This window comes from Adiantum capillus-veneris, chromosome 9, assembly GCF_014529385.1.
Source record: "Adiantum capillus-veneris isolate H3 chromosome 9, ASM1452938v2, whole genome shotgun sequence".
NCBI classification, from domain to species: domain Eukaryota; kingdom Viridiplantae; phylum Streptophyta; class Polypodiopsida; order Polypodiales; family Pteridaceae; genus Adiantum; species Adiantum capillus-veneris.
Genome location: NC_140939.1, coordinates 103,787,187 through 103,814,309, shown reverse-complemented (window position 1 = coordinate 103,814,309; position 27,123 = coordinate 103,787,187). Strand labels below are relative to the sequence as shown.

The following is a 27,123-nucleotide window of genomic DNA, read 5'->3' as shown; positions in this document are numbered from 1 at the left end:
TCACGAGGAACTTGGGTTCTTGGGGATCTTGAGTTCTTGAGCTTCTTGAGGTTCTTGAGGTTTTCTTTCGCTTGCAAACCGTGTTCGAGAAGAATCTTCTCTTCACCCGAGTTCTACTCCTTTCCGTGGGCGCCCCCCTTGGCGGCCTTGCGCTCACACCAAGGTTGCTTTTTCCCACCTCACGTCGATTGGCCGGCCGCTAAGTGCACGGTCCGCTCTCAATGAGTGAAAAGAGACACAAGGGGAGGCTGGACAAGCCCTTCTTTCCTGGGATTCCTATCACTCTTCAAAAACACGATTAGGAATCGACACGCCCAAGCGAACTTGGGTTCGTGCGACCTCAACAAGCAAAAAAAATTCTTGTGGTTCTTTCCTTGAGTGATACAGAACACTGCCAAAGCTCTGATACCAATGTTAGGTGCAACGGAATGAATGTTTGCGCTTTGCTCAAGATGAGTGCTCCGAACTGTGCTCAAGGTTCCTTTTGTTCTTATGGAAGGTAGAGCCTTCCGTTCTTAATGAGAGAGTGCTATGATCACAAACAAAGTGAATGGACACTGTGCGTGAAAGTGTATGAGACTGAGACATAGAGAGAGAAGAGAATACGACACCAGAGACGTTGTAAAACCCTCCTCCGAAGGCCCCACTCTCGTCGACGAGAGTGGTCTACTTATGATTGCACAATCTGGTACAAATGGAATGCATGAGACTGATGCAAGTCTAGGCTATGTTGACGACGATGACGGGGATGACGAGGCCGACACTAGGGCTGAAATCTGCAATCTTTTACCTGCTATCCAAAAACGCTATGGGCTGAAATCTGATGCGAGTCCAAAAACGCTGATTTTGGGGGCTGTTTCTATGGGTCTTTGTTGCTGAAAATCTGCAGGTTTAGGGCTGAAAACTGAGGTGTATTTAGGCTGAAAACTGAGGTTCTTCATGGCTGAAAACTGAGGTCTTTACCGGGCTGAATCTGCCACACTTTAGGTGAAAATTGCCGGTCTTTATCTGCTACTAAAATCCAAAAACGCCAATGGAGCTGATGATCAAAAACGCTAGCAGTGGTTGATCCTTGCAAAAACGCTAGGTGTTGGGTATTGTTGGCAATGCAGATCTGATGCAAAAACGCCAGGCTGGGGATTCTGTGCAAAAACGCTAGGAGAGGGAAGGGGCTATGGCGAAGGTTCTTGCTTGGAGGAAATCCACCAAGGTCTTGATGAGAAGTTGCCTGCTGAGCTTGGCTCCTGTTGCCTCTTCTGCCATTTAGTGCTAACTTTGGTTTGCTTATAGATTTTCTTAACCAAATTGCCCTACCTACTTTTGTTGGAAAGTCACTTAAATTAATAAGTGAAAATGCCAAAAATAGATAAAATAGGCTAAATGCACTGGAAAATTCCCCTGATGGAATCTGATGGATTCTGAAGGGAATACTGATGATCATGCTGTGTGCAACCAGAGGATATGCATCTACACTAAGTGACTGGGCATGCACGGTCTACGAATAGACTCACAAAAGTGCCACATCACTTCTAAATCTAGACTGACTGGACTGACTAAACCCTGATCATGTTGTAGCTTGTCCACAGACACACAAGGTTGGATGTGTCACGTGACAGTTTCATTCGTGATCGTTTCCTGTATTTTCGTCAGCGTCTATATGTGATCCCTTTTCCTAGGCATGACATATTGTACGTTGAGCACGTTTCACTCATGAATGAGCACGAATGTATGCGGATTGTTCATGAAAAGCTGAAAAGTATGCATTCAAGGACGTCACATTCCATGTCTCTTCCTTGGCACGACACAGTTGTAGAAAGAGCACATGAAAGTATGAGCACCAAGCATGGGCATTTCCATTGTGAATTGCCATTTGATTACTTTAAATCAATAGAGAAAGATTCGATCTCATTGTTTGCGTGTTTGTGGTGATCGGTTTGGCATTCCATCTATTTGTTCATGAAAAGCTGAAAAGTATGCATTCAAGGACGTCACATTCCATGTCTCTTCCTTGGCATGACACAGTTGTAGAAAGAGCACATGAAAGTATGAGCACCAAGCATGGGCATTTCCGTTGTGAATTGCCATTTGATTACTTTAAATCAATAGAGAAAGATTCAATCTCATTGTTTGCATGTGTGTGGTGATCGGTTTGGCATTCCATCTATTTGTTCATCTACATTGCATGCACAGTCTTTGAGGAAGACAAGATTTTTTCCACTCACTTTACATGGAATAGGTATGTTCATGGTTTTGTGTTGGAAATGGTTTCAGGAATTTTCAGCCATGGAGATTCTTGAAGAAAAAAGAAGCAGGCCTCTAGACGAAGTTGAAACATCGAAGGAGCTACAGGAGACTTTGAGTCGCTTTCGACGCGGCCCAAAGAAGCAAGCGTTACACACCTTTATGAAGTTCAAGTACCGCACGACCCACACATCACAGTGGGCCGGCGAAAAGTCTCTTCCAAGATTCCGGATGTTGTTGGCGATCTTCCTCGACGCCATACAGTTCGGTACCAATACCTCACTTTGAAAAGGAGGGGATGTCACGTGGCACATCCAACCCTATGTGTCCGTGGACAAGCTACAGCATGACCAGGGTTCAGTTCAAGTCAAGTCAGTCTAGATTAGAAAGTGATCTGGCACTTTTATGAGTCTATTCGTAGATCGTGCATGCCCAGTCACTTAGTGTAGATTCATATCCTCTGGTTGCACACAGCATGATCATAAGCATTCCCATTAGAATCCTTCAAGGGAATTTTTCAGTGCATTTAGTCTATTTTTGACATTTTTCACTTATTATTTTTAAGTGACTTTTGTTGGAAAGTAGATAGGGCAAATTGAGTAAGTTTGTATATAAGCAAACCAAAGTTAGCACTTTCTGGTAGAAGAGGCAGCAGGAGCACAAGCTCAACAGGCAACTTCTCAGCAGAATCCAAGAGGCCTAGTAATTTTTCTCCGCAGCAGCAACCTAGCATTTTGGACCAGATCAGCCAGCGTTTTTGCACTTGTAGATTCCGACGACAGCAGAACATCAGATCAGCCTAGCGTTTTGCATTTGCAGGACAACCGGTGTTGCTAATTGGACCATTTTCTAATTTTTAATGATTAACTTCTTTCTCTAGGATATTTTATTGTGTACATTAAGAACTGTTAAAAGATTGTAGCTACAGGAAGTGCCATCAAGAACGGACAACTGTCACCGGCCAGAGGCAATTCCATTTTTGTTTATTTTCTCTTTCTTTGGGGAATTTCATTTGTTTTACCTTTTGGAAACACCCCTCTGGAAATCTAACTGCCCTGCATTGCATAGCCAGTGTGGAACTGTTCAGAGAGAGTCTAGGCCTGAGGGCTAAAGAGCACTAAGATTGGACAAGGACTATGGTTAGCCAAGGTGGGGTCATTGGCCAGCCAAAGCAGAATCCTTTGGTACATAAGCTACATTTCAGTTCTGGGTGTGGCTGCAGTGTACAAAGAGGGTCAGATGACCTAGAAGAATGTAATGGCAGAAACTCCTAAATTTTAGGGATTGCTATTTTTGGACGGTAAAATGTCTTCGCATCATTACGTGCAGTTTGACATGGGGATCATTTTGTTACTCTGTGGCCAAGTCAACAGAGGCTGCAGGTGAGATATTTTTAGACCCGAGGGTCTAAAGCAGGAAAATGCACAAATGAGTGAGACTTGGCACTCTGAGGCCAGTTTACTACTTAAAGAGAAGGCAAAAACGTGATTTTCAGCAGTGAGCTTGTTTTTGAGTGCTGTCACAGGTGGGAGAGCTTCAATGGAGTGTTGGCTTACCCTCTATGTACAGTGAGGTGCAGGATGTCATGACCTGCACACCTTTCACTGCTCTCTCTCTCCCCTATTCTTTATGGTTATGCCCCTCTAGTGGGCTCATCAGATTGACCAATGTACAGTTGTGTGGGTTCATGCGCGATTGCCGAGGCAAGAGCCTCTTGCACAGGTACTGGATTAGCTAGCGGCTAATCCCCCGCAGGTACAGGTGATTCGGAGAGGTTTCACATGCAAAATCTCGTCCGATTCAAAGGGCAAGTAGCCCTACAGGTGCGGGAGCTCGATGACTTGCTACGGATGCGACCGGCACGCGAAACAGAGCCCAAAACAGTGAATTACAGCCTGCTGTGTATTTTTGCAGGTTTAGGGTTTTGGCACTAAACGGACCCTAATACCCCCAAGAGGTTCGGGGACGCAAGGCAACCGCTGTACAGTTGATTTGGCGCATTTTCGGGGCAGAAAACTGAGAAATTCAGCGTGCTGCAGATTCTCGCCAGGTTTTGCAAAGTGTCCGTATGTGTCAGGAAAGTCATCCAATGCGTGGGAATATTGACTGTGAAGGGTCCTAGTACAGTTATGCTGCCGAAATCAGGCCAAAACAGTTGAAATTCAGCCAAGATTGTGCGGGGCAGCTTGTAGGGAACCACAGCTTTTAATCACTCTTTTAAAGAATAAAGAAATACCAAAAGGGGCACCTATTTAGGGGCCAATCTGGTGTCTGACTCCCATACAGATGCATTCTAGCATCTGTATCCCATTCCCCTCTCTTGTGTCATTATAGCACAGGTAGAATAGACGACTATAATGGGTGAAAAATAAATCAAGGTTTGAAGTAAAGTCTACAGCCCTTTTTGAAGTTAACAGGTCGGTTACATGGTTCCATCGACGGGATTAAATCACTTTTTCCTCAAAAAGTGAGCCTTGGTCAAGTTTGGGTTAAAGACACAGAGAGAGTTTGGGATGACCTTGAAAACACAGAGAGTTTGAAAGTAGATCGAGTGGATTTACAGGTGAGAAAGGCTACGAGAGTCTTTCTTTGGATGCAGGTGAGAAAGGCTACGAGTCTTTCTTTGGATACAGGATGGATGGCAACAAAGAAGAGGGTTCCTCTTCAGAGGATAGACAGCCTATTCCAACTGCACATGAAATTGACGAGAGTTCAGGCCAAGCAGAGAAAGCTTTGCAGGTTGTTACTGCTATGACCATGTTCAAGCAATTGATGGAGAATCCAAGATTTATGGAGTTCATACAATCTTCATCAATAGCACATCAAGTTCAAGGCAATTTTGGCATGCCAGGAACAGTGTTTAGGGGTATGCAAGGCATGGTTCCCAACCCCATGTATGCAAACTTTGGTTTGCACCAGGATTTCAGAGCACACAAGGTCAGTTTGGGGTGTCACAAGGCAACTTGGGTATGGTTGGTTTTTCAATCCCATCAGTGAATATGACACCTGGACATCAACATGTTACTGGCCAGGGAGTACAGATGGCTCCCACAGGTGTACCCATTATGCAAAGTGTCTCTTTTGACAATTTGGAGTCAATGGATAAGCTAAAGCCATACAAAGAAGATGATCAGTGAGTCCATTGACACATTCAATGGCTTTGATGAGAGGACAAAGGTTTCCTCTTTCCTCGAACAGTTTGACAAAGCATTTGTTGGAAGGAGCATTTAAAGTCAAGAAAGCTGCCACTTTTCTTTAAAAAATGCAAGTCAGTGGTGGAATACATTGTTGTTACAAGGACAGACTCCTTCCACTTGGAATGATTTCATACAGTTACCGAATTAGCTAAAGGCTACTTCAAAACAAGTACAGGATGATTTAACAAGATTTCTTGCGAGAAATCTCGTGTAAATCAAAGGGCAAGTAGTCCTACTGATGCAGAAGATCAAAGGCTACGAATTGGTGCGATTGACACACAAAACAGAGCCCGAAAGAAGAAAATATAGCTTGCTGTATTTTTCTGCAGATTTAGGGTTTTGACCCTATTTGATGTCTTTTTGTCCCAAGAGCTTCGGGGAAGCTAGAGGACAGTAATACAAGTGATCTGGAGCATTTTAGGAGCTAAAAACAGAGAATTCAGCGTGCTGAATTTCCAGGACAGGTTTGCAAAAGTGCTCTATTATGCGTGGATAATCACTTGGATATGTGGATTTTTGGTTGTGAAGGTTTCTACTACAGTTATGCTGCCAAAATTGGGTCAAAAAGAGAATACTCAGCTCAATAAAAGTGACAGCATAAGAGTAGATCACAGGTTAATCTCCAAAGATCAAGATGAAGAGCAGAGAAAGATTGTTTTCGATGCTCAGTATGCAAATCAGTGATATTGCATAAAGGCTGAAATTGCCTGAGAGTTGGAAGCTTCACAATGCGTTTCACATGAGTCTTCTCAGACCCTATGTGGGTGATGTGCCAGAAGATATGCCAGTTGAAGATCAGTCGGAAGTCGAGGAACTTGACGAGATCTTGGTCCCGGAACAGATTTTGGCACATAAAGAAAGAAAAGAAAAGGCAAGGTTGCAAGGCGCTATTTGGTAAAGTTCAAAAGCTATTCACCTCTGGATGTCAAGTGGATGGAAAAAAGTGAACTTGCAGAGTCACTAAAAGTATGGGAACTTAAAACCTTGATTTGCAACCTACCTTGACTCCTTGAGATTCAGAGCTACATGGATTGTCAGTGTGACAATCGCTTCTGAAAGAAATGTACATGTTACTTACAGTGAGCTCAAATGAAGTGCATGTTACATGAATGTTAGAGCTGTACAGATTGTCAGTTTGGCAATTGCTCTTATGGAATGTCCAAAAGTTTAGTTAGTGCTATAGAAGTGAGTATTTCTTGTCAGTTTGTCAAGGATACAGTAATTGCTTCTATTAAAGGGTACATGTGTAACTGCATTCTTAAACTGTTGGTTTGGGTATGCTTGAAAGTGTTACTCGATCCAACGTGTACTAAAAGACAATGGCAAAATGCGTTGCTACCATTTTGTCATTGGAAAGTTAATGACTCAAAGCAATGGCAGAGTGCGAAGCTACCACTATGTCATTGGGATAGAGTTCACACGCAGGCAATATGTGTGTCGACGAGGTGTTGAATACACCAGGGTTGACAATTAGCATGTATGTGTCGTACATGTGTCGACGAGGTATTGAATACACCAAGGTTGACTCTGACCATGTACGACATAGGTGCAAACGAGGACGTTTGAGATTTCAAGAGGGGGGTATGTCACCAACCAGTGGCAATTGAATTTTTGTTTATTTTCTCTTTCTTTCGGGAATTTCGTTTGTTTTACCTTTTGGAAACACCCCTTTGAAAATCTAACTGCCCTGCATTGCATAGCCAGTGTGGAACTGTTCAGAGAGAGTCCAGGCCTGAGGGCTAAAGAGCACTAAGATTGGACAAGGACTATGGTTAGCCAAAGTGGGGTCATTGGCCAGCCAAAGCGGAATCCTTTGTTACATAGGCTACATTTCAGTTCTGGGTGTGGCTGCGGTGTACAAAGAGGGTCAGATGACCTAGAAGAATGTAATGGCAGAAACTCCTAAATTTTAGGGACTGCTATTTTTGGACGGCAAAATGTCTTCGCGTCATTACGTGCAGTTTGACATGGGGATCATTTTGTTACTCTGTGGCCAAGTCAACAGAGGCTGCAGGTGAGATATTTTTAGACTCGAGGGTCTAAAGCGGGAAAATGCACAAATGAGTGAGACTTGGCACTCTGAGGCCAGTTTACTACTTAAAGAGAAGGCAAAAACATGATTTTCAGCAGTGAGCTTGTTTTTGAGTGCTGTCACAGGTGGGAGAGCTTCAATGGAGTGTTGGCTTACCCTCTATGTACAGTGAGGTGCAGGATGTCATGACCTGCACACCTCTCACTGCTCTCTCTCTCCCCTATTCTTTATGACTATGCCCCTCTAGTGGGCTCATCAGATTGACCAATGTACAGTTGTGTGGGTTCATGCGCGATTGCCGAGGCAAGAGCCTCTTGCACAGGTACTGGATTAGCTAGCGGCTAATCCCCCGCAGGTACAGGTGATTCGGAGAGGTTCACGTGCGAAATCTCGTCCGATTCAAAGGGCAAGTAGCCCTACAGGTGCGGGAGCTCGAGGACTTGCTACGGATGCGACCGGCACGCGAAACGGAGCCCAAAACAGTGAATTACAGCCTGCTGTGTATTTTTGCAGGTTTAGGGTTTTGGCCCTACACGGACCCTAATACCCCCAGGAAGTTCGGGGACGCAAGGGAACCGCTGTACAGGTGATTTGGCGCATTTTCGGGGCAGAAAACAGAGAAATTCAGCGTGCTGCAGATTCTCGCCAGGTTTTGCAAAGTGTCCGTATGCGTCGGGAAAGTCATCCAATGCGTGGGAATATTGACTGTGAAGGGTCCTAGTACATTTATGCTGCCGAAATCAGGCCAAAACAGTTGAAATTCAGCCAAGATTGTGCGGGGCAGCTTGTAGGGAACCACAGCTTTTAATCCCTCTTTTAAAGAATAAAGAAATACCAAAAGGGGCGCCTATTTAGGGGCCAATCTCGTGTCTGACTCGCATACAAATGCATTCTAGCATCTGTATCCCATTCCCCTCTCTTGTGTCATTATAGCACGGGTAGAATAGACGACTAATAATGGGTGAAAGCTAAATCAAGGTTTGAAGTAAAGTCTACCGCCCTTTTTGAAGTTAACAGGCCGGTTACAACAACTCTGATGTGTCATTTGATGGGTGACGGTAAACATCGCGAAGGAGTTTCCCTAAGTTCGGTGGAAAGGGCCGGGTTACGAGTGCCCCTGATGCGTCACATGATAGGTGACGGGTGCATCAGAAAGGGGTCATTCCGTAGGCTGAGGAGGAAATCCGAACTGAGTAAGAAAATACGCGTAAGAATGCAAGCACAAGAATAAAGATGGGTTCAAAGAAGCTTTTTACGAAAAGCAGGAACTTTCGCGGGAGGGCAGATGCTTTCCCGCGAGGAGTCTGTGTCTGCATTGCATCTGTGCCCGTGTTCTGCACACGGGGACGCCTGGAATGTGTTCCTGTAGCATTGTTTTCACTAACTGAGTGAGTTTTTGAAGTTTAAACAAGTTCACACTTTATTTTATAAAGTGGCCGGCCACTTTTAAGGGGCCGGTCCCTTTTATTAATAAAATAAAGCATCCCCAAAAGCTTACGTTAAAAAAAACCCACACAAGCTATACGGATGGGCTGAAAACAGCGAGCTCTCTCTCTCCTCTCTCTAGAAGCGCCAAAGCTTCTGCTTTTATGCCCTATTTCCGCCGGGTGCACGGGCCTATAAAAAGGCAGCCAGCGTTCAGTTTTTGGAAGAAGGCAAGGAGCAGTAGAAGTCTGAAGCGCTGGGGATTCTGGAGCAAGTGCTGGCGATGGGAATCTGCAAGTGTTCGGGTGACAACTGAGTACGGAGGTCGCCTTTCCGAGCAAGGAGCGACAGGTATAATTTGTTGATACGCATTGCGAGTTGTTGCTTTGTGTGGTTTGTTTTGCAAGAATCTCCCTTCTTACAGGAAAGTCCCTCACGGGAAGTACGGCTTCACACCTAAGTCCCTTACGGGAAAGTACGGCTTCACGCCTAAGTCCCTTACGGGAAAGAATGGCCTTGTGCCCAAGCCCTTTACGGGAAAGACGACCTTCGGGTCTAAGATTACAGAACGGAGGGGTTTCCTCGGGTTCTCGTGCTTGTATACGAATTCTCCCTGAATAAAGAATACTCTTGACGGGGGGGGGGGGGGGGGGGGACCAACCCATATTCTGGTCCCCAATACTGTGTCGATCTTCTCCCTTCTCTCACATTTGCAAAGTATTTTATTTTTCAGATTTCTAAGTGCTCATGTACGCTCCCGTTTTGTGACAGTGGTATCAGCGCTCGGACTCCTCTCTTTCTCTGCAAAGAAGGACGATTATGGGAGGAACGGGAAGAACCATGTCGAGCCAAGGGAGAAGCGTTGAAGAGGAGCTTCAACAAGTGCGAGCTCAGCTTGCGGATTTGCAACAAATCCTACTATTGCCAAATGTCCAAAAGCTCTTGGGCGGAATGAAGAGAACGAATGGAACCGATGCAGCCGGGCATCCAGACCACACTGTTGGTGTGAGACCACGGGAAGAAAGAGAAGAAGAACATGCCGAGGTGCACAAAGGATCTTCGGATCGGAATGAACGGCCTACTCCAAGGAAAGGCCAGGAAAAAGCGCTCTCTTTGCTAGACGAGAGCAAGGACATCTCTATCTCATCTCCATCTTACTCTCCTGATTATACTTCTACTTCTCAATCGTCTCGCCAGAAGAAGGAAGCCGCTACTACTACTACCCTACATCAACCTAAAGATAAGCCTCGATTCAAGAAGCATGGTCGCAAGTCTCAACATCGCATGAGAGTCTTCAAATCGGGCGACAAGGACATCAAGTTCGAAACCTACAACGGACGGAGAGATCTCCAAAGCATTGTCCTTCATCAGACAGTTTGAAGTCGCCTTTACCAATGGGCACTTCACAGAAAGATCCAAATTACGCCATGTGGGGATGCACCTCAAGGAAACGGCAAGTAATTGGTGGTTAGCCAAGATTCTGGAAGGTTCTCAGGCCAGAACTTGGGAGAGATTCAAATCTGAATTTTATGAACAATTTCTTCCGCCTGACTTCGAGCAGGACATACGGAAGGAATGGGACTGGCTCGCCCAGAAGGAACATGAAAGAGTAACTACCTATGTGGACAAGTATTGGTCGGTCCTTCTGAAGGTCACTCCCTTCATGAAGATTGCCGACGAGGAAAAGAAACGAAAGTTCAAAGCGGGTCTCCAACCGCAGCTTCGAAAGAGTATGAAAGTGTATCCGCATGACACTCTTCAGAGGATGATGGAGTCAACAATCATTGCTGAGGATTTGCACTCAACTGGGACGCCTAGAAAAATGGAGCATAGCACTTACCATGCGAGACAAAGAGGGGTCTACGATGACCAAGGGGGGCAAGGAAGAAAACATCCTCCACCTAGGGACCATGATCATTCTAAGAAGCCAGAGGGCAATGACAAGCGAACTAAGTATCTCTCTCCTACTCAACTTCAAACCTTCAGAGAGGAAGGAAGATGCTTCTACTGTGGCGAGAAAGGACATATGAAACCGGATTGCCCGTTAAAGCAGCAACGGCAAGAACATGCCCCTACGAGGCAAGATAAAGCAAGGAAGGAACCCGCTCCACCAAGCTCGAACATGTTCAAGGAAACACAGAAACGGAGAAAGGGAAGCGTCAGCTTCTGAAGGGCTGGGGGTCTTTGAACAACCAGCGAGTACTGATTCTTTATGATCCAGGATCCACGGATAACTTCATCTCCCAGGATACTGCGAAATGTTTGTGCCTCACACCGGCTCAACTTGGCACACCAATTACATCCGGATCGGCATTCGAGGGGTTGACAACCAATGCAACTCCCGTGCAAGGACAGCTCAATCTTTGGATTGGCAAGTACAAGGACCGCGAATCATTTTTGATGGCACCCATCGAGGGATGTGATATCATCTTGGGTATGCCATGGCACTTCCACATGACACCTATCCCCGATTATGTGGAAAAGACCCTCACTTTTGATCATGGGGGTAAGAAAATAAAGATTCATGCTGATGTAGGAGATTGGCAGTTTCCAATTGTAAGCCATATCTCCATTAAGAAAGAAATGAAGAAGTGTGTTTCTGCTTACTTGATTTTTGCACGTGAGAAGGATAAAACTAGTGGGGATTCACTCTCTAGTCTGGAAATTAAGCGTTTTCAATTTATTGAAAAGTACAAAGATTGTTTCACGGAAACACTCCCTGATGAACTACCTCCAGTACGCACGGAAGATCACTGCATAGATCTCATACCGGGTAGCTCGCCTCCCAATCAACCCCCTTATCGGGTGAGTCTTGCTCAGCAAGAGGAAATTTTGAAGCAAGTCAACGAGCTTCTAGAGAAAGGGTTAGTACGGCCAAGTGCTTCACCCTACTGCTCTCCAGTTCTACTGGTACAGAAGAAAGATGGCACGTTTCGAATGTGCATAGACTATAGGTCTTTAAACAAGATCACGGTCAAGAATCGCTTTCCGATCCCTCGGATTGATGATATACTTGATAAGTTGCAGGGTGCAAGTGTCTTTAGTCGCATAGACTTAAAGAGTGGGTATCATCAGATACGGATCGCCCCTGAGGATGTTCATAAGACTGCTTTCCGCACAACCTTTGGACTATATGAATTTTTGGTAATGCCTTTCGGCTTGACCAATGCTCCTGCGACGTTCAATCGCATGATGGACCGCGTTTTCAGCCCGTATAGAGCTTTTACGGGAGTATTCTTTGACGACATACTCATCTTCTCTAAGTCAGAAGAGGAACATTGGAAGCACTTGGACCTAGTGTTTCAAGAATTGCGAAAGCATGAGTTGCATGTGAATGCAAAGAAGAGCGAGTTCTTTCTCTCAGAGATACACTATCTCGGCCATATAGTCTCTCACAATCAAGTACGTATGGATCCTGCCAAGATCCGAGTGGTAGAAGATTGGCCTATTCCCACTACGGTACATGATGTACGTAGCTTCCTGGGATTATGTTCGTATTATCGAAGGTTTGTCCAAGGATTTGCCCATGTAGCAGGCCCACTTCATGATTTGACAAAGAAGAAGATCCCTTTCAAATGGGGATCGAGACAACAAGGAGCTTTTGATCGGCTCAAGTACTTGCTAAGCCATGGACCTATTTTGATAGTGCCTAACTTAAGGAAACCATTTGAGGTTCACTGCCATGCGTCAGGAGATTGCATCGGAGCAGTGTTAAACCAAGAAGGCCATGCACTGGCCTACGAAAGCAGACGGCTCAAGGATGCAGAGTTGCATGCATCAATCTACGAAAAGGAACTCACGGCTGTGATTCACGCCTTATCCAACTGGAAGCACTATCTTCTAGGAGCGGATTTTGTGATCAAGACTGATCACCAGAGTTTGCAGTATTTTCTTACGCAAAGGAAACTATCTGAGAAGCAGATGAGATGGGCAAACTTTTTGTCTATGTTTCACTTCCAGATCCTTCACACGGCTGGGAGTAAGAATGTGGTCGCGGACGCATTGTCTAGGCGGCCAAGGGTGAACGCTATCACTTCGGTGTATCACCAAGAATTAGAAGCACTATCGGATTTGTATCCGAATGATCCAAACTTCTCCACCGTTTGGGGAAAGCTACATCGTGGAGAGAATGAGTTTCCCTATTCCATTCGGGACGGTTATCTCTACCACCATCAGGCCATATGTGTTGCGGAACCATTAAGAAAGAAGATCATGGATGAAGCACACGCTTCGCCTTATGCGGGTCATCGGGGTATTCTCCCTACGACCTTAGCAATGGAAAGATATTTCTTTTGGCCTAGCCTTAAAGCAGACATTGATAAGTATGTGAGGGAATGCTTGGTTTGCCAAAAGGTGAAGTATGATCGGCATAAGACGCCTGGGTTGCTACAACCATTGCATGTGCCTAATGAACCTTGGGAAAGAATTGCCATGGACTTCATCATGGACCTCCCTAGAACTCGGACTGGAAATGACGCGATCTGGACCATTGTGGACAGGTTTAGCAAGCAAGCACACTTTATACCAGTCAAGAAAACGATCAAAGCAGATCATATGGCTAGGGTTTTTCTGGCACAGATCTTTAAGCATCATGGAATGCCTAAGTCTATTGTGAGTGATTGAGATCCTCGCATGACCGGAAATTTTTGGCGTGCCTTGATGGATAATCTTGGTACGAAGTTGAATTTTAATCTGCCTACCATCCTCAAACGGACGGGCAAGGTGAGATAGCCAATTCCACAGTATTGGATATGTTAAAAGCTTATGTGTCAGACCGGCAATCTGACTGGGAGAAATATTTGCCTCTTGTCGAGTATGCGTATAACAATACCATACACTCATCGACGGGGAAAGCACCTTTTGAGATTCTCTATGGTAAGCCTTTGCTTCCACCGATCCTTTTAACTAAGGATAAGATCTTTGCAGCAGATGAATTTGTTCGGGACTTGGACACAACCTACGGGCAAGTTAGGAGAGCTATTCTACGCTCTCAGGAAAAGCATAAGAAAGCTGCAGACAAGCACAGGAGGAATCTAAACTTAACAGTCGGACAGTTAGTCTTACTCAAGTTTGAGAAGGCAAGACTTAAGAAACAAGCGTCTCATAAGGGGAAGGTGGTTAAACTTTCTACCCGTTATTATGGGCCGTTTAAGATCACTGTGCAAGTGAATGATGTCACCTTCCGATTAGAGCTACCGCCTAATTGGAGGATCCATAATGCTTTCCATGTCAGTTTACTCCGGCAGTATGTGGGACCGCCTCCGAGTCAGCCTAGTGCTGAGGAACCTCCTCAGGTTGAGGAAACAGAAGAAATACTCCAACCGGAGCATATAGTAAGTCATCAGGAGCGGCCCCTCAAGTCCGAAAAAATAACACGGAAGTATTTGGTTAAGTTTAAGAACTATTTGAATCTAGATGCTCAGTGGATGACGCAGGAGGAATTAGCAGCTTATCCCGAGATACTGGAGGTATATGTTCAAGCACTACAGTTGAGGTCAACTGTTTAGAAACCAGAGGGATGTTGCTAATTGGACTATTTTCTAATTTTTAATGATTAATTTCTTTCTCTAGGATATTTTATTGTGTACATTAAGAACTGTTAAAAGATTGTAGCTACAAGAAGTGCCATCAAGAACGGACAACTTTGATGTATCATTTGATGGGTGACGGTAAACATCGCGAAGGAGTTTCCGTAAGTTTGGTGGAAAGGGCCGGGTTACGAGTGCCCCTAATGCGTCACATGATGGGTGACGGGTGCATCAGAAAGGGGGCATTCCGTAGGCTGAGGAGGAAATCCGAACTGAGTAAGAAAATACGCGTAAGAATGCAAGCACAAGAATAAAGATGGGTTCAAGGAAGCTTTTTACGAAAAGCAGGAACTTTCGCGAGAGGGCAGATGCTTTCCCGCGAGGAGTCTGTGTCTGCATTGCATCTGTGCCCGTGTTCTGCACCCGGGGACGCCTGGAATGTGTTCGTGTAGCATTGTTTTCACTAACTGAGTGAGTTTTTAAATTAAAGAAGTTCACACTTTATTTTATAAAGTGGCCGGTCCCTTTTATTAATAAAATAAAGCATCCCCAAAAGCTTACGTTAAAAAAAACCCACACAAGCTGTACGGATGGGCTGAAAACAGCGAGCTCTCTCCTCTCTCTAGAAGCGCCAGAAACAGCGAGCTCTCTCTCTCCTCTCTCTAGAAGCACCAAAGCTTCTGCTTCTATGCCCTATTTCCGCCGGTGCACGGGCCTATAAAAAGGCAGCCAACGTTCAGTTTTTGGAAGAAGGCAAGGAGCAGCAAAAGTCTGAAGCGCTGGGGATTCTGGAGCAAGTGCTGGTGACAGGAATCTGCAAGTGTTCAGGTGACGACTGAGTACGGAGGTCGCCTTTCCGAACAAGGAGCAACAGGTATAATTTGTTGATACGCATTGCGAGTTGTTGCTTTGTGTGGTTTGTTTTGCAGGAATCTCCCTTCTTACAGGAAAGTCCCTCACGGGAAGTACGGCTTCACGCCTAAGTCCCTTACGGGAAAGTACGGCCTCACGCCTAAGTCCCTTACGGGAAAGAACGGCCTTGTGCCCAAGCCCTTTACGGGAAAGACGACCTTCGGGTCTAAGATTACAAAACGGAGGGGTTTCCTCGGGTTCTCGTGCTTGTATACGAATTCTCCCTGAATAAAGAATACTCTTGACGGGGGGGGGGGGGGGGCAGCCCATCTTCTGGTCCCCAATACTGTGTCGATCTTCTCCCTTCTCTCACATTTGCAAAGTATTTTATTTTTCAGATTTCTAAGTGCTCGTGTACGCTCCTGTTTTGTGACAACCGGCAGCAGCAAAGCAGATTTTCAGCCCTAGCGTTTTTGCATCTGCATCACACCCTAGCGTTTTGCAGATTCTCCGCGACAGAACTTCAAGAAACCCCAGCGTTTTCAATTTTCAGCCCTTAAACATCGCAAATCAAGTCCCGAACCTCGCAGATCTCACCTTCCCGCAGCAGTTCCTCGCCGCAGGGTCAGTTTCCGCAAGGTTTACAATTTCAGCCCAAAAAATGCAGATTTCAGCATCTGCGTTTTCAGCGCGTCGTCGTCGCATCGTCGTCATCGACATCGTCACCGACATAGAGTCAGAATTCAGCAAATAGAAGATTTGCAGATTTCAGCCATTAGAGTTTCCAGATTTCAGTCCGTCTCGTCGTCGTCGTCGACATCGTCGGCAAGTGCAAGCATTGTAGAGATTTGTGCAATCATAAGTAGACCGCTCTCGCCATAGAGAGTGGGGCCTTCGGAGGAGGGTTTGACAACATCTCCGGTGTCGTATTCTCTTCTCTCTCTATCTCTCAGTCTCATACACTTGCACGCACAGTTTCCATTCACTTTGTTTGAGATCATTGCACTCTCATTAAGAACGGAAGGCTCCTCCTTCCATAAGAACAAAAGGAACCTTGAGCACAGTTCGGAGCACTCATCTTGAGCAAAGTTCAAACATTCATTCCGCTGCACCTTACAAAAGAAGCAGAGACACAAGGAGGGCAAGCACCCAGTAGACCGGCAGCACCCTCAAGCTCTCCAGTGTCTTCTCAAGAAGCAGATCCAGAAAGCCTAGCGTTTTTGACCAGCAGACGTCAGCCTTTTCAACCTTGGGAAAACGCCGGTAGTCCTCAGCGTTTTCAGCCCATAGCCTCGCAGTTTCGTACCTTTTCCCCGTACCAAATCCTCGTCAGAATCCACTAACGCCATCAGTTTCAGCCAGCGTTTTCAGATTTCAGCCATCAGCATTTTTGCATAGACTCGTCGTCACCGCATCACAATTGCAAAATTCAGCCCTAGGACAGCGCCCAATTTTCAGCCAGCCTTCAGCCTAGCATTTTTCATTTCCAGCCCTCAATCTTCGCCGCCGTCGTCGTCGTCGTTGACATCATCGTCGTCAAGTACCATAGCATCTAGAAGCATTGTACCAGACCTTTGTGCAATCTAAAGCAAATACCTCTCTAGCAATAGAGAGGGGGGCCCTTGGAGGGGGGTTTGGGACCCCATCTGGTGTCGTCTCTCTCTCTCTATTGAGAGGGCATAGACAGAGATAGTCCCAGAGACGCATCTCAGATTTCTTCAGTACGAGTACCACAGAGGCAGAAGGGACACCACGATCACAGAGCTCGGTTCCCACCCATACACACACCAACGGTACTCTCATTGACCGAGCTATAGAGTTGGGGAGGTCGAGACAACCACGACTGAGGAGGGGAGCCACGCAGCACCAGAGGAGATTGCGGCAGAGGATCCACAAGATTCTAGCACGCCAGCCGGAGTGTCGATCAGGATAGGCTTCATGCTACTGCTATATTGTATCATGGTGACACTTATCCCCACTTTGTACCTTTGTGGCATGATACCATTGCTCAGCTTACCAGCCACCCATAGGAGTCGGCAGCACACTCCTATCTCAGTTTTTAGTTTTTAGTTTTCTTTGTTTGTACCCAGACTTGGTACTAGACTCATCATTGTAATCAGTTTGGTCTCATAGGTCATTTTGGCCTTTTGTAGACGTTAATATATCATTTCATTTCATATCTCTCTCTCTCTCTCTCTCTCTCTCTCTCTCTCTCTCTCTCTCTCTCTCTCTCTCTCTCTCTCTCTCTCTCTCTCAAACGAACGAAGGGAGTGGATCTTCTGACTACACGGACCGCCTACAGACACACGTCAGACGAACCACCCAACCATAGCCACCATCCGGCAGCTCCCTCGTGTTGGAGCCAACGTCCGAGGACGTAGACGTGCACCTATAAGACCGAGCATCCCAGACCACCCAGCCTCACCTCCTCGAGGTGACCTCGCACACTCCTAGACTCACGGGCAAACCACCGGCACTCTGCCAGTGGGGGTCGATAACTGCAAATGAGGCCTTGGCCTCCCTTTTATAATAATGGCCGGCCACACTGGCCAGGTTCACACTACGCTCACTGGACGCCCATCCTGACGGCATCTGGGCTAGATCCCCTCTCCTATGAGCGAGACATCCATCTCTCTCTCTCTCTCTCTCTCTCTCTCTCTCTCTCTCTCTCTCTCTCTCTCTCTCTCTCTCTCTCATGCACTCTCACCCAATTTGCATTCCACTCTTGTTTTGGTCATTGCACATTCTCTCTAAGCAAGGAAGGCTCCTCCTTCCTCTGAAGTTAAAGGAACCTTGAGCACTCACTGTTCACTCATCCTGAGCTTACACCATCAATCACTTCCGCTGCACGTTACATTAATAGTAAAATGCCTCCACCAGTCTAGCAATGAGAGGGCGCTCTCATCTTTACATAAGTAGGAAACCCGGGTGCCTGACTCTCCACAAGCCCCCACGAATCAATAAAAAGAGAAATCTCAAGAGTCACAGCCCTAAAGCGGGCGCCCTCTAATAAATAGGTCTAAATCTGACCTAACCAAGTAGCACGTGGGCACCGTCCAAGTAGGTATACAGGACATGAACCTCACAAGGCCAGGCACAACCATAAAGAAGCCCTCTCCCTAGATTTAGATGGGAAACATAGGAGGACACCTCAAAACTCTAACACCCCCTCTCAAATCCTAGGTGCATCCCAAGTCCAAGGATCTAGAGGCCATAAAGAGTGATTAAGGAATCTGACGAGTCCAGGTCCCCAGCAAAGACAACAAAGCATCAAACATACTACCTCTATAGTGAAACTCGAAGGGCACCTAGATAGACTAAATCTTTAGTTATGGATCCTGAAACAGTAATCGGTGTCCGCAAAGGTTCAAATGCTTGTTTTAGCCATACACGTTCGAGCTCCTTCGCCTGTACACCATGCCGGGATGGCATGTGATTGATAGCTACGGTTCATAAGAAGATAAGTAGGAGATCAGCCAAAGCGGTCCTCCTTTAGGAACGAGTTGAACTAACCTGCTCCATAAACAGGCTCCCCTGAGTCCAACCTCACCATGCAATGTTTCAAGGTTGCAATGTTGGATTCTTGTTAGTGATGGAATGTGTTTCACTTGATCAGCAAAATGTTTCAAGGCTCAAATTGTTTCTCCTATCAAGACCCTCTGAAACACGTTCCTTGGTGACCACAGCCTAAAATTAGCCCTATCCGAGTGTGCATGTTGTGGTTTTCTGGCAAAAAGCAAGTGCCCGTTTTCTTGAGATCTCCGTTGGAGCTTTCAGCAGGGGTTTTTTACTTTTTGCCATTACCTACACTTGCTAGGGTCATCTGCATGACCTGTTCCCCTACTGCAATGCCATGGAACGTGCCATGTCAGCAGCTGACTGGCAGCCCATGTCTACTTGTGATATTAGCTACCTGTGCTTAGCTACCTGTGCTTCTATTTGAATACCCATCTACTACTAAACAAAACAATAACCCACCAACCACCTGTATGTACTAAACTGTCTTAACAGGAGACAATCATCTATTAGGCAGCTGGTTATCTACAGGCATTGTCAAATGCGCAACCAACACTGCACCTCCTTCCCTGAGGCCAATTTTCACATAATTTCTAGAAACCCGGAGGATAAGAATGCGAACAACAACGACACGCACGACCACACACCATACGCACACACACGCACTCAATGAAGCAACAAAAGCAGCTTACCAGCGGAGGGCACTGTTTCGTGGGTGACGCAGAACCTGCCATCTCGAAAGAATGCAGCGCTCTGGGAAGCCATCATCTACAGAAATTTTTGAACATGAGTCAGCATTTCGTTTTAGATAGTTTACCGTGATAGAGTCTATTTGCCGTTTTGGCCTGCCCCTGGCCCAAAGGGGTGAGGCCTTAGTGATGCCTCCCTTTTTTGCTAATGAAAAAAGGGAAGATTATTTCTTTTAAAATGTACAATATTTTGAGTGGTTGGTTTTTTAGTGGTTGATGGAGAGAGCAAGTACTCATTCAGGAGACAAGTAAATATATGCACATGGTTATTTATCACGGAGGTAAGTCATATTCAAAATCGAACCTACTCTTTCTATTTAACCTATAATGATGATGTAGCTTCAATCGTACGCTACTTAGAGGATGCGCAACAAAAGAGGGAGAGATCAATTGGCGATGGCGGCAAGTTCCCAACGTTGTAGGCTATTGGCTATGGTGATGGCTCATATTATTCATGGCAGCTATTACAACTCCCCACCATTGCAGAGCAAACTCTCTCTCTCTCTCTCTCTCTCTCTCTCAGCCTGGCGAAGGACTTCTGACTCTAGCTCTTTGACTGTCTTATTCTCCGCAGCCCTAGGAGACAACATCACAAGAGAGAGAGAGAGAGAGAGAGAGAGAACAACCTCCTCTCCATCCTCCTGTAACCTCCATCTTCTTTTGCTACAGCCCCTATGCCCAGATGTTTCTTGACCTCGAACAATACCCATAGTTCATTCCTTCGCACCCTTCAACCTCCATCTCCTATGTTTCTTGGCCTCAAACGTCACCCATTCACCTTGAAGACATTCAATTTCCAACGAAGAGAGAGAGAGAGAGAGAGAGAGAGAGAGAGAGAGAACCCCCAGCAGATTCTCATTCCCTACTGCATGAGCCTCTCCTCCACTCTCCTCTCAACCTGGGCCGCTCCTCCACTATCTCAAGAAACCGCCCCTCCACCCAGCACATCCCCTCATCTCCATGCATCCTGTCTTCTAAGCTTCCATTCCACCTTCTGTGTACTCATACACCAATTACCCCTCTTCACCCACCTTCCAATAGCTTAACAAGGGCACCAAGTTTCTATACTAAATCTTGTCCAGAGTCTCAATCCCTTTGTGAACTCTCGATCTCCTGGATAGCTGAATTGCAACAACTTCTTGATAGCAACCATAGACCTATCCTTTAACTTAGCTTTGTGCACCTAGCCAAAGACCCTTATGCCAATGAGGCTCTCTTGGCTAAAGTTGAATTGCAACAGCTTCTTGATAGCAACCATAGACCTATCTTTTAACTTAGCTTTGTGCACCTAGCCAAAGACCCTTATGCCAATGAGGCTCTCTTGGCTAAAGTTGTATGTCACCTCTATAAGTTGTGTGACAGTAACCTTTCTAATAAGCCTCTCAAAGGTAGCTTAGATGATTGATGCTGAGGGGATCTCCCTCTCCTTCTATGTTCTAGTTGTTGTTTCCATGGCTTCACTTGTGTGTGCCTCCCAACTAGCCCTCAATGTCATCAAGCACTTGTATATTGTCCACTGCAACTCAACCTCGATCCACCAATGTGTTGTCTAGATCAATCATTGACCTAGTGCCCTTTGTATTGAAAACCGTAGGGAAACTCCGAATGCAAAGAGGTGATGGGAGAAAGGTAGCATGAGCAACACCAATGTCTATGGATAGGCTCTGTGGCATTTTTAGCTTTGGGAACGGGTGATCAAGCTTTGCATTGCATGGTGCAGAGAGCACAGAGGTGTGGAACATGACTAAGAGGTAGGGTTGTTTCAATAGGGGCAGATGCTAGTGGGAGGAAATCAAGAGGAAGAAGGGGCTACTTAGGAACTTGCTGGCAAGATTCTTTTGGGTAATGAAACTCCCTTAAGCACTATCAGTAGTAGAGGAGCCAATGATGGGCACATAGAGCCTTAAGAGGAGCCAAATTGGAGGTGGAAATTCATGAGTGTATGATGTGAAGGCAGAGAGTCTAAGGCCACACGTGCCTAGTGAGAAGTCGAACTTAGGATCTCTCTCTCTCTCTCTCTCTCTCTCTCTCTCTCTCTCTCTCTCTCTCTCTCTCTCTCTCTCTCTCTCTCTCTCTCTCTCTCTCTCTCTCTCTCTCTCGTGAACGCCGGGATGGGTGGCCAGCGACAAATGCAGGAGGAAGTTGACACAACAATACTACCAAGAGCAAATTGTGTGTCGGGGAGATCGAGGGCTATGCTTTCTACATCACGAGTGGCCACCCCACATAATAATCCACGAGGATAAAGTCAAGCAACTCCAAGTGGTCGGCCGATCTCATTTTGTTTAATCAACCACTAGTTAATCACCTTCACCAAGAACCGACTGAGAGCACGGTGCGACATTTTGAGGCACCCCAAAACTTATCGAAGTCCCTACTGTTTGACTAGTGTAGTTGGCGGGGAGGATGTTAACATTGTAGATGGTAGTGATAAAGGAATTGTAAAGAAAAAATGGCAAGAAGCTGTGTGTGAAGACAAGGTGCAAAAGTCTCTCGCTTTCACTTACAGGTGAAGACACGACTTTAGAGGTCTTTCGCTGGTAGAGCACGAGGGAATTATGGTTGAGGAGGCAAGTAACCCATAGCCGATATGGGTGAGGATGCCAATAGCCAACCCTAATACACGCATCTATGTTGCACGAAATGCTTGCTCAAGGGCTAGTTACCTCCCCGTAGGATTTACATGCATGTGCACCCTCGTATAAAGCATCATCATGCCCTTCTGTGAAACATCAGTGTCTTCAACAACTCCACTGTCTCTACGACCTTGCCCACGAACCTGACACTCTCGAGCATGCTGCTTTTTTTCGTCACCCAATTGCAACTTCATGACGCTTCATATTCACACTTAATGTAGTGAGCAAGTGAAGGACGTAGGTAAAAGAGAAGGTTGAGAGGTGTAAGGGAGGCCCCGTGGCACAATACTTGACATTTTCTTGCGGTTTAAACAGCAAAACTCATGTACATCATGCCACATTAAATAGTATTTGCAAAAGCACTAACACCTACCTTGAAGTATAAAATATTAGTAGGAGAAAGCTTAATTGTATCCACTATATTCTGTGCACACATGTGTGAGCACTAACATTAGAACCCCACAACACTGGTGCTACGAGGTTCTACTACTGCAGCACTGGTGTTGGTGCTACTACCAACTTTTCTTGGCCAACACTCATGACTGATGCAAAAATGTTGCGTAGGGGCATTCTAGGATAACCTCTAGAACCCCTTTTGTTCCGCCTTCCAAGTTCTCAGCCTCACTACTGACCTTGCTTTTTGTCACACCATTTGTGCTCATTTGGTTTGTTTAACTGCCTTGTTTGTATTCAAGAATTTCTTTTCATTATTTTGTCCGGTGATGCGCTTGCAGGTATATTGTATTCTCACTAGGAGATTGTTGTGTTTACTAACATGCCTTTTTCTTTTGTAGGCCTCGTGATTTTATCACTTGTTTAGCCTTGTAAAATCAACATGTTATGTTTTAATGTTTTTTTGACCTTTAAAAGGCTGATGTCACATGGGACGCCTAGCCAATGCTACAAACGTAAGACGCAGCATCCCTGCAAAATACGTAAAATAACACGTTACGGACAATAAAACGATAGATCTGCATACCTGACGCATCCACGAGCACATAGTCGACGATATACGCGAACAAAGAGAGATAGAAAGCGGGAGAGAGCGAAAGAACACATGCAGGTGCACCTCCTAGAGCGGAGTGCTACACCGGCTTGGCGAGAGAGAAGGGAGGAGAGGAGAGAAGAAAGACATAAGCACTGTGTGCAATCTCCCCCCGTGCAAGAGTGACCATTTCCTTCTTGACGTATTTGATTTATAGATTTCTTGAATGGTCAAATTGATTACAAACTGGTCGGTCGGTCATAAATGGCCAAAGCTCATAAAAGAGCACTTGAATAATAAAATTTACAATATATATATTTCCATTCGCATAGGCCTAGCTCGGTCAAGTCTTTTCCACCTGTCAGCTGCAATAAATAATAAAATATCAATTCCATAACATACCTCTCCGTTGGAAAGCAATTGTTCTCAGTTTTTGCGAATATAAAAATCTGCAAACAATACTAGTCAAAAACAATGATTAGAAATCTGTATCAAATAGTAAAAGAAAAATCCATAAAATTTTAGACAACATTGCTTATGCCTACCGTCATCCACATACTACCTACTCTAGTGTCCCATACCACTAGAATAAGCAGTATATGTCATACCCTGATAAAACAGGATATAATTCGTCACACAACTCATCCTCTATGCTCATCAATCTCAAGTTCAGTTTCATAAATATTGTCGGGATAGAAAAGCATCATATACCCATTCCAAATCCAATTTCAAACATCTGCCAACACATATCCATTTCAAATCAAAATCCAAATATCCTTCATTTTGTATACCCGGGTAACAAAATTATACCAGTAGTTACAATGGTGGCCAGCCACTGCAATATGATTTTGTGATCGGTGTTGCCTCAACCGGCGAATCTACACCAATAAGACGTGCTACCTAAATCAGTGAATTTGCATTTGATATTTTCTAAAAATCATGAATCTGCAATTTATCAATGTATTGCCTAAGTCAGCGGATTTGCACCAAGATGACTATCTACACACTGCCTAAATCAGAAAATATGTGTGTCTATGACCAATGGACTAAGCGATGTATAAAAATATAACATTTATCACATGTGTAAGAGCAATGTGGAGCATGTTTGAGTAGGAGGGTACTTACAAACTATTATTTACTATCCCAGAGCACCTTAACTCACATGAGTAGCTGCATAGCTCATTGACAAACCATCTCAATAAAAGTTCCTTTCAATACAATCAGAAGCCATGACATTAGTAGTGTCTGAGTATTTAGCTTAGAACACAATGCAGAGAAATGAAATATGAAAAGAGGAATGACATATTTGATGTATATACCAGGAAAATATATTGTATTTGAAAATATATATATCATTGTTGGTATATGGGATGAGGTACAAGTGTATATTGTATTTGAAAATATATATATCATTGTTGGTATATGGGATGAGGTACAAGTGCTGCAACTCGCCCAAAGTATAGTTAACAAATTCAAAATGTGGTAATCTTTTGTTAGTAATTTGCAATGAAATAAAAGAATATCGTACCTATCGATTCAATATTAGTGTTTGATTACACTTTTAGAATGTACAGTGTTGGCACCTTGACTTGACAATCAAAAAGTTAAAAATAAAGTAAACTCGAGAGCAAATAAAAAGTTATACATAACCTTGCTGAAACTGAACGTGAGACAGCTTAGCAAGAAGGAAAAAAACTCTGCAGTGCAACTTAATATCATAGATGAATTTGAGTCACAAATAAAGAGAGCAACTCATAAGAAACCAAAACTATTTATCTAACGAGAACATGTAGAGCGAGCGATTGTTATAGAAATGTGAAATGCTCTTGTTAGATATGTATATCCCAATATTCATGGATAAGATATATATACTGTGAAAATACACCCAGTAATAAAATTGATAAGGAAGTTATGAATAAAAGTTTGTGTTTGAATGGAGTGCCACGAGGGGAAGTAAACTTTTGTACAAAGGAAAGTAAGCCAAATTGACAAGGTTTAAAACACTCCCTTAATGTCAGGTCCCTGGATTAATGGAGGCCTTGGATCCCATCTCCCAATACAATGCTACTTCTTGTAGATATCTTCCTATGGAAAATAACTTCATGGACTAGGGTTCGAGTTAGGAAGGTTTTTTTTATTGAAAAAATACATATGTCTTAATTCAGTAGTTCACCATTCTTATGACAAGCGTAGCAATTGCCAAAAGAAAAGATCTACTCTATGTACACATTCGAGCAAAAAGTTATTGCAACGCTCTCATCCTCTTTTATATGTCTGGGCTTACAATGTACTGGTGTGGTGAGATCATGCTAGAAAGATCTTTGCCATTGCAAGAATAAGTGGCTAATGAAATGTTTGATTGAATAGTAGTGAAGATGCTACTAATAGAAATGCATTCCATGTTAGCATAACGATTGTAGAGCCACCCGTTTGGGAAATATCTATAAATGAATTGTGGTAACAAAACTTCATTGTGCCACGTCTACACTGATATTAGCCATATTGTAACTAATCTTTTAGGGTTGTCTACAGCTGTTAGTACACAAGTTTGAGAGAGAGAGAGAGAGAGAGAGAGAGAGAGAGAGAGAGAGAGAGAGAGAGAGAGAGAAGACTTGACACCAGACGTGGTCATGAATCCAAGTACAGTAGTACATGAGCACCTCACACTGGACACCAAAAAGCCATAATAGAAGTTTGAATATCAATCCGGCCCCTGGCTTAGGTCTTGGTAATATAGTTTCTATATCCATCGTTTTACAAAAAATTCGAGCTTGAAAAATTTGTTGATGTGAACATCAACTCCCAGCTATGAAAGATCATATAGAACACGCACAATATATGTTTGTGTATGTGTATTCAAAAGGTCAAAGAGACCAAACTGAAACAATCTTTGTGAATCTAATCTACTGCTGGTTTTTATTATTATTATAAATGAAGTAAAGTTAAAGACTACTAAAACTAAAAGCATAAAATAGCAAGGTGTAAATCATCATCATCCCTATCAATGCCCAAGGATGCCCTGGGTTGTGCAAAAAAGTATTGCAGCAGGATCGAGCTTCGTGAAAGGGCCAACATAGTAGGTAGTCGCACTAGGAAGGGGAAGAGGATGGACAAATGAAATGTTATATCAACAGTTTACAAAAGGCTAAAACTCCATATGAAACCACACAGATACAATCCGTGTGAATCTAGTGGAATGGCGAGGTACAAATGAAAATGAAGTAAGGTTAAAAGAACTGTAAAAAAAAGAAAATTAGTAGTATCGTCATCAACAGGTGGAAGAGAAGCTGCGGGCACGATCTTGCGCACTTCGACTCAAAAACAGCTGGGTCGAGGGAATGGAGAGCGAGAGCTATGTCGACTATAAAAGGCAGGCAGAGCTTCGACGATGGAGTACCTCTGCAGACGTCGTTGAGGGTCGACATCTACAACTAGCCTCTGCATCAACTCCTTCACTATATCTATGTCATAAAAATTAATATCTATCCAACCCAAATGATTTTCTCATATTAAATTGATCACTTAATGTGGGAGAATACACGGGAACAAGGTTAAGATATAGACATGTGCTTATAGATCTATCTCAACACGGGGCCAATGGTTAAGGGGCCCAAATGAGAGATGGTCTATCAAAGAGCAAGGCTAACCAATGGAGCATAAGACCTTAGGGTTAGCTTCATTGAAGACCTCCAATAATGTGTGTAAAAGTCCTTTGACCTTAGGCAAGCTAGGGCTGAGCTTGAGGTGGGAACCCGGCCTAAGCTCGAGGTGCTTGTCCTGCTTAAGGTGCTTGTCGTGCTTGAGGTGCTTGACATGCTTGAGGTGCTTGATTAAGATGCTTGAGGTGCTTGACTGGCTCCATGCTTGAGGTGCTTGACTTGCTACATGATTAAGGTGTTTGAGGTGCCTTGTGATGCTTGCCTGAGATGCTTGTGGGAACACCCCCTAGTTCAAGTGCTTTG

At 44.6% G+C, this 27,123-nt stretch overlaps 1 protein-coding gene across 3 annotated transcripts in view; it reads right to left on the bottom strand.

The window, feature by feature from the left end:
- The window catches only part of LOC147450918 (uncharacterized), a 46,529-nt gene extending 26,874 nt beyond the window's left edge, over window positions 1-19,655 (bottom strand). For 2 of the 3 annotated variants that reach the window (XR_015189176.1, XM_086519914.1), the window contains exon 1: window positions 19,484-19,655. Coding sequence is in view for 2 of the 3 variants with exons in the window: in XM_086519914.1 (XP_086376040.1) it covers window positions 19,484-19,559 (76 nt within the window). In the remaining variant the exon portion in view is untranslated. The remainder of the gene's footprint in view (window positions 1-19,483) is intronic. The other variant, XM_086519915.1, reaches the window with a different exon arrangement.
- Window positions 19,656-27,123: the final 7,468 nt, after the last annotated feature.